A 12,394-nucleotide genomic window follows, 5' to 3' on the forward strand; every position below is an offset into this window, starting at 1 on the left:
AATCTTACATTGGTAAAGCCTTAAATAGTTAAATATTAAATGTAGTGACCAAAAGATACGATTCAATAAAATACTTTATTGTCTTGTAGAAAATAATATTTAAGAGATAAAAACTCACTTTTTGGCGTTTATCGTGACATGGTATTAAAAATACGTCTCAGTCAATTCTGGGGAAAATATGGATATATAAAAGAAATCTCTGGACTTTTAATTTACATATTCAAATAACGAGATAACCGCACCTTGCACCTGAATCGATTTCTTTTTGATATTCCTCTGACCTTCTTTTCAATTTGCCGTTCCTGCATGCATGAAGGATATACTGCGTGGTAGTCAAATAACGATGCATAATGACATATTTCATTCATTTGTTGTGGCAATTTTCATAATATGAGTCAATGGTCTCTATATTTTTATTCTCACCACCTGCATATTATTCGCGACGTACGCGCTTCTTTCGGACTCTTCGTGCTCATTTTGGTGGCATCAAGTCTCAGTTTTTTAGTCATCGTTTCAATCGTTCACCCTATTACAATAGCCTAAAACTGACAACGTTTAATTTGAATTATTTTTCCTTATAATTCACGGTCGACTCGACAATTGGGTAGAGAGGTCATACTCTGGATTGTCATTGGGTCTGTTCCAGAATATTTTGGGAAAATTAATAACATGTGCGCTTTGGTGTCGTCAGTTACGCAGACATGTGCCTGACTAAGATGCTAACTTGATGTAAATTGAAAATATATTAAAATTGAAAATCTGTCAATGGATCAGAATACTGTTTTGATGAATAGTATATTGAATCCATCCAAACTTTCAAACAAATGAAATCTTCATATTCTTTCTATTATTCCGTTCAAGTTATTAAAATGAAAATCGAATGTCCAAAAACTATATATTATTCCATCGTGTGTCATTCCCATCCTCGCTGGCTGAGAAATGAAGGCGCAGTAATTATCCAATACATTTTTTTTCGCATTATCGATACAGTATGTCAGATACATTAATGTAGGGAAATATCTATGGACTGGAAGATACAAGGTGACCTTTCAAGTAAATTCAGTTTGTTAACGTCGGCAAACAAAATGAGACAATGCAAATACAGCAACAGCCAAGATGCTGGATACACACAAACATACACACACACATACTGGTTTTTATTACAAAGAGAGGTATAAGTTTCAGCACCAACGTAAGGATGTCTATGCTTTCTGGTGGAGATAATGATACATTAAATTGAAATTGTACTAATATGTAGGATTGGGATGTTAGAAAACGATCAATAAAACCTGTATATCGTTTATTTAAATGCTAGCACCTTACATACAACCAGAGGTACATCCATATAAGGACATTACATCTCGAGGTACTTCCTTATAAGGATATTACCTCGTCTTGCATGCAAAACATATTATATACACTTATGTATCCACTAGAAGAACGCCCTATGGGATACAAAAGCAAAGTGCATGTTTCGCTATGAAATTTAATCTAAATCCAAAATAGGTGCTCTATGGCGTTGTGTTATTAAGATTCTGTGAATGTTTAATTAAATTTAATTCATCTCATTAAAGAAGTACATTTGTGGCAAACAAAAATAGGAAAGGACACCGTGATCACTTTATACTTCTACTTCTCTTCAAATTCCTAAAATGAGGAACAATGTCATCTTGATGAGAGAAATATATACTGGGTCCGATTTAGGAAAGCACATTGAGTTGACATTTAATTTTTACTCACTTTGAAGCTAGTGAACAAACTTTTTTTGTATATCTTTATTATGGTTAAACCATGTTGTCAATAAAACTGAAACAAGAGAACATTTTCCTACAATGCACAATAATGTTAAATGTCCAAAAATGAAGACTCCAAGCCATATACAATCAACTGAAATATAGCAGCTTTATATTAAGATATTACAATATTGCAATACAAGTAAAATGATATATCATTAAAGGGTTTTCGTGGATTTTGTAAACCAAGGTATACACACATTTTGAACATTTTCAATTTAGGCGGATGTATAATAGTTGCCAGAAATTAAAGAATTGGAAAAAGATTATGTAGGGGCTGTGAAAAGGTAGAATGTCTCGAAATGCAAGATTATGCGAAAACTAATGTTATAATTGCAATATAGATCATTATTTTAAACATTATCACAAGCTTATTCAAATACCTAGTAAGAATGTGTTAAGATATCATATAAATCTGATAAGCTTTACTGAAGTTATCGTTATTAAACGAAAGATAAGGGACACCACACCAGAATGATACCATTACACCTCTTCAAATTTGTTTTGTAGTCCTATAAAAAACCATTTACCTAATAGTGCATCACCAATTGATCAAATAATCAATAGGAAATAATAAGTGTATCAAGAAAAAAAAATACTTGTACATGTAGACATATAAAACTAACGGGCTTTAACTACATGTATTAGCTTTTAAAAAGTCATTGATTTGCATTTTAGCAAAAAATTAATTTTGATCATTTCCACTTAACTGCTTTAATACACAGAAGTTTCAACCAATAACCAGCTAAACATTTAGTGCTAATAAGCACTAGGAGTAACTGAATATACATCAAATGAAAACGATGCAAATACAAAACAACATTTTTGAAAATCTTAATTAGACACCCCACATAGTGAAGTTATTACTGCAGAATAATGACTATATTTTGTACAAATGCAATTGGTTTTATCTAAACAGCTTACTTGTTTGGAAGAGGTTTATTTCTATCGATTATAGAATAATAGAATATTAAAACTAATTTAAATCTAATTATAAAAAAATATCTTTTTTTATAATCCGAGATGACTTATAATTTAATATAAAATTATATCTACATAAAAGAACGAGTTAAACAGACAAGTTTAAAAGTATGTATTTTAAACAGAGAAATGAGCTCCTTTTATTGTACATTGGATAAGAAAACTCCACTTACAAAAAAAGTAAAACAAAAATGGTTTATTTCGTAACCCAGTCATTATCTACTGTAAAATGAGTCTATGAAACAATGTATGTCAACAACACCATCAATCTCAACACATAGATCCAAACGTACAAACACAGATTATATTGACACCATACAGAGGTACAAACACAGATTATATTGACATCATCAAGAGGTACAAACACAGATTGCACATCCTATTCGCTAAATGAAATTAGACTGAGCAAATTTAAATTCGTTATTGTTAAGAGCTAATTCTAATATTAGAAGTAAATTTTCTTTGATCGAAAGTGGTATAGCATAGTCTTATCTTTCATTTAAAGGTAGACGTTTTCAGTCCCCTTGCATTGTAATTAGTTCATGAAATGAAATGAAAGTGTCTTGTTATATCAAAAGAAATTTGTAGTCATTAAGAAACTGTAAATGTTCCGAGCTTTTGCGTATTTAGTCCATTGGATGTTTACATGTAGGTAGCATAAAATATTCATGAAGTCTACCGAAGTACTTTTTTGGAGAACCACAATGAGAAATTATCGGACGGCCTGGTAATCTTATCTCTTCTCTGTTTGTGTTAAAATCTAAATTGGTTATAATGTATAGTGGTGGAGTAATCAAGATTCTGGAAATCCAGAAGCCTAATTGTAAGAGGTCTAGCGCGATACAAAAAATTCTGCGTAGCTACGACACGCTCTGGCATAACGCATAAGTTTGGTCAATAGTTTTCCTTTACCATCGATCTCTAAGTGTAGGTCAAGATATGGGGCTGATTTTATAGTTTATGTAGTATCCTTTATCGCAAGTTCTTTGGGGGTAGATATGATGTTTAACTTCCCTAATCTAAGATTGTTAAATGGTATTAATACGTCATCTCTATAGCTGAAAATGAGATCGTAGGATCTAGCTAACTGATGTTTTTTTTTCCTTTGGATCAGATCACCTATAAAATCGACCTCGTAAGAGTGCAAGAACTAGGTCAGTGATTAGAGGAGCACAATTAGTTCATGCATTTTTGGTAGAAATACAGTCTGTCTCATTTCATATTCGTACATCCTTGTTAAAACCCTGTTGAAACTTTGTCCTTTTCTTTATTATTCTAACCTTTTATCTACACGCCATTCCCCTCTTCTCCTTTTCGTTTTTCTCTTCTTATATTATTGTCTACCTTAATTGTTTTAAAGAAAAACAGATTACAAGATTATTATTTGTTTCTACCATTGTCGATTTCTTTTCTAAAAAAATACCATAGACCCACCCCCTCCCCCCACCCCCAATATGAAAATGGTGGGTGCCTAAGTACTACCAATAAGAATCTGGCAAAATGTTATTCATGGTTGAATACCGCCTACATATTTTTATTTTTGATATTTTGTTTAAAATGTTATAGAAAACAGTATTTAACATTCGGCTTTTCATATAACCTTTGCTCTTATAAGTTTACAATTATACAGAATGCATAGTAGAATTAAAAATTTAGGGAGATAACTCTGTAAATGACACTAAAATACAATAGAAACTGTTTGTGATTATAAATATGAATTATCTTCTAATAGCAGGCAGCTTGGAATGTATAAGCATCATTTCACCGGATTAACCAATAAACTACTTAATGTCAAACGAAAAAAAAATGTAGCCTTTATTAAATGCATCACATATTTCAGAATTTGCATGATTCTTACAAAGACTGCGGCTTAATAAACAAATATTAAACATAATAAGACATGTTTATCATAGATCAGTGTGCGGGATTCGCATGTATATGTTTCAAAACACGTCACATTACCGACAACAGCGACTTCTCATTTGCCATTCAAAAACTTTCTAATATGCTGAAAAAAATAATATAAAATTAAAGGGTTGTACCAGAAAAATATTGAGTAAAACGTTTATTATCCGATAGATTCATTAACTATCACATTTATGTAATATCAATGATCTATTTATTTGTTATGAAACACTACAAAATTTGATAAAGAAAATGAACTAAAAACCAAAACATAACAAAGAAACAAAAACAAAACGTAACTTTTCATGAGATTGAAACTGATTGAACTACATGGTTTACAAGCATAAATTCTATAAAGACATTGATAGATTTAGCTGTGTAAAAGCCTCAGTATCTCAATTGATTGTATATGTTTTTGTCATACCAAAAATGGGTGGGGGGAGTGCTTGCTATAGTTGAGGATATTGTTTCATAATATATATATATTCAAAATGTAAATTACATTTGTCTTCTGCCCAGAAATATTAAATAATTTAATAGGTTAGTATATAAGCCTGTTTTATAGCATCCGACTAAACTACTCGGAGCTCCCCATATTAACATGTAAGATCGTCCTTTTAGTAATAACGTATGTGACTTTTGACAAAAACCCTTACTGGCTCGTTATTATTAAGGGTGTCACTTTATGATATGTCGAGTGCATCAGTGACATCGGTGTTTTATAGAATAATGTACAATAATGAAGGTTAACAACAGCATAAAGAAGCCGAACAAAATCAAGAAGAATAACAAAAATCAGTGTTCATATAACAAATGGGAATATCAATGAAACGACTGTAATGGTCCTGACTTTGCATAGGCTTTTCTGATTGAAATAGTCAGTTGAACGGTCTTGTAGCGCGCTAACCTATCTCCACTTCCAGTGCATTAAATTGTTTCCCGAATGTTCAAAAAAAAAAAAAAAAAAAAGAAATCATGTTTGACTTACATTTCTTAGTGTGAGCAAAGAACGGAAATTGTTCATTTTATTGCTGTATTGGAGTCAACTTTCATTATGCCGTAGTCTAAAATGTATTTCTACCACATCAGGCCTAACCTTTTTTGTGATATTGAAGAACATTTATTATATAGGGTTTAGATATCATAAGAATTTAAATACAGTGTTTTCAAATACAGCATTCTCAAAATTTCAAAATGTGCAGTATTAATTTACCTTGATTTTTAAATCCATAACCGCCATAACCGTATCCACCACCAATAAGGGCACTACCGCCATAACCCCCGATAGCTCCACCATAGCCTCCTCCAATATCTCCACGGTATCCCCCGGCCAATAGACCTAAGGCACCCGATAAACTATGTGTGAGACCAGGAGCGGCAACCCCGTAACCCCTTGAACCATATCCCCCGAATCCATAGCTAGCACCTGTAAAACCACCAACTCCTGAATAACCACCAGCTCCGTAACCATATACGTAAGGTTGAGTGTATCCCTTTTCGTCATATTCGGCGGCAACAAAACCAAAAACAACGACAAGGGACACAAGTGCGGTCTTCATACTACAATAGAAACGTTCTTTATTATCATATTCTGGTAATTTCTTTTTAAAGACGAATTTGATTTTTCATTCATTCCTTAAAATGAGTTTAAAAGCAATCTCGCTAACGTGATTTTGTGGGGCTTTTTGCTCAAGTGTACAGGCGTATGGCACTTTTTAAATAAGTTCAGATACAAAACGTATTCATTGTCTTCTTGTGATGATACATATTCCAATTTTACTTGAAGTGTTCAAAGTTAAAATAAAGGGACAATGAAAAGAATGATTAATGGTATACTTATGTTAGACAGCTAAATTATGAAAACTGAAAAATCACAATAAACAGCACATATTAATTAAATATTAGTTCTGAAACTAAAGTATAAACTAGAACACGTACTAAACTTAAAATGGAATACAAATTAGTGGTCGTTTTCCGACGAAATTTTTAAGAGTAAAAGAAGTCGTAAATTGTGACGTGACAGCATACAATTAATTTTTACACTTACGACTTCTTGTGAAATTTACTGCAGTTGTAAAGGTGAGGTAGAGTACTTCTGATTTTCTAGAAACGCCAACATGAATGTCGATATACTATACTTTGTTAAACATAAATTTCTGCGGCAAACATTGCATAAATTCATGTTTTTCTTCATAACAGTTATTTTGTTAAATTACCTTTGTTTGAGCACGGTCGGTTGTCTGATTCTTGTCACAACTATGTCTGTATTTATATTAAATTTAAAGTAAAATGATTGATCCAGTTAACAAAAAAAAGTTGTTTATCAATCCACGACACTTTAAAAATGACCGGCCTACTTTATTATCTTTAACATTCATCCATTACAAAGATTACTTAATTTCAGGAAATGACAAATTCGGAATTATAGGGTCGGTCAAAGCCTTAAATCATGACAGAGAAATATGGTTTTGATTGATTGCTTAATTTAACTTCAGCGTCAACTGAGGGAATGTAAATATGAAACTTCTGAGCGAGAAAAATGCTTGTGTTTAGATTTCTTGCAATAAAATATACCCGTGAATTTTGTAAAATCGCATTGCAATCAAGCAACTTCTTGTATACATTATAGTATAAACAAAGAAACTATAAAAACACATCGAAGGAAACTGCAGGTATCACATATATCATAAATATCAAACAGCATTAAATATTACGTTGAAATATATAGACGGCGCACATCCTTTATGTATCTTTTCGAAAGTTGTCAGAGCTCTCTGCCAAAGGGAACCCAGATAGAAACGATAATAAAAATAATTTAAACTAAAAACAAACAAACAAAACAAAATAGAAAATAATTAAAAAGAAATAAAACATAACAAACTAAAGGAAACAACAAAAGAAATATACCATAACATAAAAACAAAACATGAGAAAATAGCTTTGCTGCATATCATTTTCTTTAAACGCTTCCGTATACCAAAACATAGAAGAAATATATGTTTACTTTGTTACCTCTGTTATCAAATAGTTGTGAATTATTTATAGGAGTTTTCAGATTTGAATTATTTTTTTAGCAACCCGTAACATACTGTTTGAAGACTGTTATTGTGTAGGTTAGTTATATATTCTTCTTCAGTAATTGGTGGTTTAAATCATTTCCCAACTCAAGATGATTGTATCTAAATATCACCAATGACAGTAGAGATAAATTCAGGACTAGATTAAAGAAGAATGGCGGGAAAACACTCGCTGAAATTGAATTACCCTACGTTGTTAAAAAATAGCAGATAAGTATGTAATCATATTTTTTTGAAAAGCTTGAAAAAATTTGAATGATACAAGCATATCATTTATTTCAAGAGTTATATCCCTTTTCCTGGGTCTACCTCCTTAAATTGGCCAGGGATTCCGATTTTATCGGTGGTAAACGTATTTTAATGAATTGAATATACATATATTTTAAGTATGTATATCAAAACAATTCAGAAGTTCTACTGATAATAAACAACTTTTTTTTATCATCTATGACGAATATATCTTAATGATAATATTTACGCTAGAATAGAGATAAAAATTGATTTTTGAGTTTAACACAAACGACGGTCACCAAAGAAATGAAAACTCCAAAAAAATGCCAAACAGTATGTCTTAGAACAAATGGTTTTAAAAAGGCTATGAAAACAAAAACAATATTTGTATTACATTAAACCACTTAAAGTTATGTATTAAAGAATCAGGCGTAATTTTTGCTAATTATATTTATAAACTACAATGATAGCCATTGAAAATAAAACATAAAGCAGTAATGTAATTGGAATATGCCAAATATATGACAGTATAGCAGACTTAGTATTTATCTAGTAAAGTCAATTTTCCCTTTCAAATCTGAATACCACTTAATTGTTTAGTAAGCTGGGATGGTGCTATATGTGGTAGTTCATAAATTTGGATCATATTTATACCATGTTTCGATAGTTTTGATAGATCAAATATTTTTTATACATGTACATCGTCAATTCAATTATGTAACTTTTACGTATAACGATGGATTAAATCAGTTTGTGGGTTTGTTTGTTTGTTTTTTGTTTTTGCTTTATTTTTTCTCCATATTTATTCTTAATTTCATGTAATTAATGATGGTTTGAATATGAAATTTGAAAATAAAGTTTACACCCACAATTTTCATGGCCAACAATATATCATGCTTATAATCAGAATTATAAAACATTTATAGACGATGAAGGACGTAAACAGGATCGTAGGCAGGAGTTTGTAGATGAGGTTATGTGGACCCGCGAAGCGAGTCCTGCGCCTATTAGCATTGAACATAATGTAATATTACTCAGTCTCCGATTCAGAAACACGGACTCGTTACAATTGACTCGTTACAACACGGACTTAACGAGTCCACATAATCCCCTCTACAAAGAGTAATCAACGAAACCAAGGTTATAGCGGTAATCAAAAGAACGTAATCCAGGGACAAAGTAACAAAAGTAAATGAGCAACTCGGACTCCACTAAAACCTGGGAGCATCGACCAGGTGCACCGGTAGGGTAAGCGTTCTCTGCTTTTCTAGAAACACCCGTCGAGTTGCTCATAAAAAGTCAAGTCCGGGGTAGACCAACGAGGAAAGAAAAACTATGACACGTTGAATAAATCAGTTTTTATGGTAGAATAATAGAATATTTTCATAATAGAAGTATACAGTGTTGAAAAATCATAGGTTATAATGCTATTATATTCAGTTAATAGTCTTGAACTGATTGTCTCCAAAAGATCTTTTGAATTTTTCAGGATCCACATTGAATTAATACCACTACGGGAGTAACAAGTGTTGTGGTAGGACTGCAGACCGTCTTTGCCAGTTGTTAGTATAGAAGTTAAAAGTTTTGAAAGAGGTTTGGTGGTACATTTTGCAGATCCAGCTATAAAACTTTGTTTGTATGGATTCTTGTGAAGTTTATGAATCTAATTAGTTGGGTAAATACCTTATTTTCAGATTTTATATTCAAACCATCATTAAATACATGAAAGGGTAATCAAGGGAACCCAGGTTATAGCGGTAATCAAAGGAATGTAATCCAGGGACAAAGACAAAACAGACATACACAACAAAGAACATAAAGTAACTAAAATCATACATACAAAATAACAAATGAAAATGAGCAACTCGGATTCCACTAAAAACTGGGAGGATGGACCAGGTGCATGATGGCGATCATAACATTTCTGTAATGATGACTTTAACCTTCTAGCACCAAAAACCCTGTTCCAGAAGCATATTTGTTAGAAGAATAAAAACGGGAAAAAAAGAAAAAAAAATCTAAACACGCAAACCGCTTTAATCCATCATTATACGTAAAAAGTTTATAAGTGAATTGATTGACGATGTACATGTATAAAAATATTTGATCCATCAAAACAATCGAAACATGGTATAAATATGATCCAAATTTATAAATTACCAGAGATAGCACCATCCAAGCTTACAAAACAGGTAAGTGGTATTCAGATTTCAAAGGGAAAATTGACTTTACTAGATAAATACTAAGTCTGCTATTCTGTCATATATTTGGCATTTTCCTATTACTTTGCTGCTTCATGTTTTATGGCAAATACTTATTTTTCAATGGCTGTCATTGTCGTTTATAAATATAACGGGCAAAAATTACGCCTGTTTCTTGAATGCATAACTTTAATGGTTTTATGTAATACAACTACTGTTTTTGTTTTGATCGCCTTTTTTAAAACTGTACTATTTGGCATTTTCTTGCAGTTTTCATCTCCCGGGTGACTTTGGTTTGTGTTAGACTTTATACTGTATATTCAATTAATTAAAATACGATTACCACCAATACAATCGGAATCCCTGGTCAATTTAAGAAGGTAGACCTAGGCAAGGGGACATAACTCTTGAAATAAATGATATGCTTGTAACATTTTAAATTTCACGAAAACATTTCAAATTTTTCTTCGAAAAAGAATAAAATCATTCAGTTACTTTGATGTTTACATGAAATTGTATAAAATTTGTAAGATTTACATCCCTTACCCTAGGTTTACCTCGTTAAGTTACTGTCTATACTACAGTTAAAAAAGATGTTGATTCTTCTGAAACTAATGCTGAAACCCAAAGAAGAAGATTTGGAGAATATTAAAAAAAGGGTAATAGATAAATCACCAAAGTGACAAACTTTGATTGCAACTCCAAGCACAAACAGTTATTATTGGAAACCATATATTATTTTTTTTACAGAATGAAGACAACTCTAGTTTTCCTCACCGCTTTGCTCAGCTTCGCTGCCGCCGAATATGGCCGACAAGGGTACACTCCAGGATATATCCTTCGTAACTACTTCGAAAGGCAACAATTTTCTAAGGGTCTTGAAAATCAAGCTTTCGGGGGATATGGTTACGGTCTTGGAGGAGGACTCGGCGGAGGATACGGACTAGTTGGAGGTCTTGGATATGGTTATGGTGGTGCCGTTGGTGGACTTGGAGGATATGGTGGATACGGATATGGAGCCAGTGGTTACGGTGGATATGGATATAAAAAACCATGTGAGTAAACAAGAATAAACGAAATATACACTACTTTAGAAATTAAGTAACACTCCAGCTAAGAATGATGCAAAATATCATTCATGAGCAAAAAAGTCTACACATTTTCATTTTTGATGTTTAGCTTGAATTACCAAAGTAAAGAGAAATTAAAATTCAGTTTTTCATATAACCCGTGTTTAGGAGATAAAACATATTTAGAATTCACTGTAGATTTTAGAAGTAAGGGAGATAACTCTGTGAATGACACTCAAATACGATAAAATCTATTTGATTTTCAATGTTGATTATCCCCTAAGGGCAGGCACATTTTAAGGAATAATTACACATTTTAAAGTGTAGATCCACAAAAAAGCTTAATTACAAAAATTGAAATATGTTGTTTGTTGGGGCTGTATCACATCTTTCAGATTTTGCATCATTCTTACAAGGACAGTTACTCAAGTTGATGTGAATTTTCTTGAAATATTTATTATATACTGAGTATTTTGAACAACAAAATATCAGTCAAATATGACGGTGAGATACTGAGATACTCTTTCTTTTGCAGTGTTACTCTCTTGTAATGCATTACCGTACCTACAGACATTCAATTATTTGCGTGTTGTCTTTCATTTTTTTTTTGACTCAAATATGTTATATTAACAAATTTAAAAAAAAAACAACTCTATTCCTGAATTAATACAGACATTTTGCATTGATCTATGTGCCTTTTCTTTTCAGTTTATTAATGGTGGAGAGAATCTTAATTACTAAATACATCTTAAGATTGAAAAAATGATTTTAGTTAATTTATGTTCTTTGTTGTGTATGTCTGTTTTCCATGTCTGGTCTTTTTTCCTGGATTACATTCTTTTGAATACCGCCCTAACCTTGGTTCCCTTGATTACTCTTTGAATTAAGGGTTTCGAAAAGATCTTTCAAGTCGTTTAGGATCCACATTGAATTAGTACCACTACGGGAGTAACAAGTGTTGTGGTAAGGCTTGGGACCCTCGTTGACAACGGTGAGTCTAGAAGTTAAAAGGTTTAAAAGAGGTTTGGTGATACATTTGTAGATCTAGCTATGCAACGTTTTTGTATGGATTCTTGGGAAAGTTAGGAATCCAGGACAAAGACGGTAAATCACAATCATCGTCTTGGGTAGAGCGA

At 32.0% G+C, this 12,394-nt stretch overlaps 2 protein-coding genes across 2 annotated transcripts; one reads left to right on the forward strand and one right to left on the reverse strand.

Moving 5' to 3' along the window:
- Positions 1–4,576: 4,576 nt before the first annotated feature.
- LOC148599700 (uncharacterized) lies at positions 4,577–6,915 on the reverse strand. Its single transcript, XM_088559297.1, has 3 exons — positions 6,896–6,915; positions 5,893–6,239; positions 4,577–4,782 (listed from the first exon to the last, which is right to left on the reverse strand). Exons 2-3 carry the CDS (start codon positions 6,236–6,238, stop codon positions 4,775–4,777), a joined length of 354 nt encoding a protein of 117 aa, XP_088415423.1. The 5' UTR covers position 6,239; positions 6,896–6,915; the 3' UTR covers positions 4,577–4,774.
- Positions 6,916–10,118: 3,203 nt separating this feature from the next.
- On the forward strand, positions 10,119–12,024 carry LOC148599701 (uncharacterized). Its single transcript, XM_088558420.1, has 3 exons — positions 10,119–10,179; positions 10,939–11,243; positions 11,967–12,024. The coding sequence occupies exons 2-3, from the start codon at positions 10,940–10,942 to the stop codon at positions 11,972–11,974; spliced, it is 312 nt and encodes a 103-aa protein (XP_088414546.1). The 5' UTR covers positions 10,119–10,179; position 10,939; the 3' UTR covers positions 11,975–12,024.
- The last annotated feature ends 370 nt before the right edge of the window (positions 12,025–12,394 follow it).

Source organism: Perna viridis, chromosome 13, assembly GCF_037379345.1.
Source record: "Perna viridis isolate PV_CMFRI_1.1 ecotype Kerala chromosome 13, ASM3737934v1, whole genome shotgun sequence".
In the NCBI taxonomy this organism is placed as follows: Eukaryota; Metazoa; Mollusca; class Bivalvia; order Mytilida; family Mytilidae; genus Perna; species Perna viridis.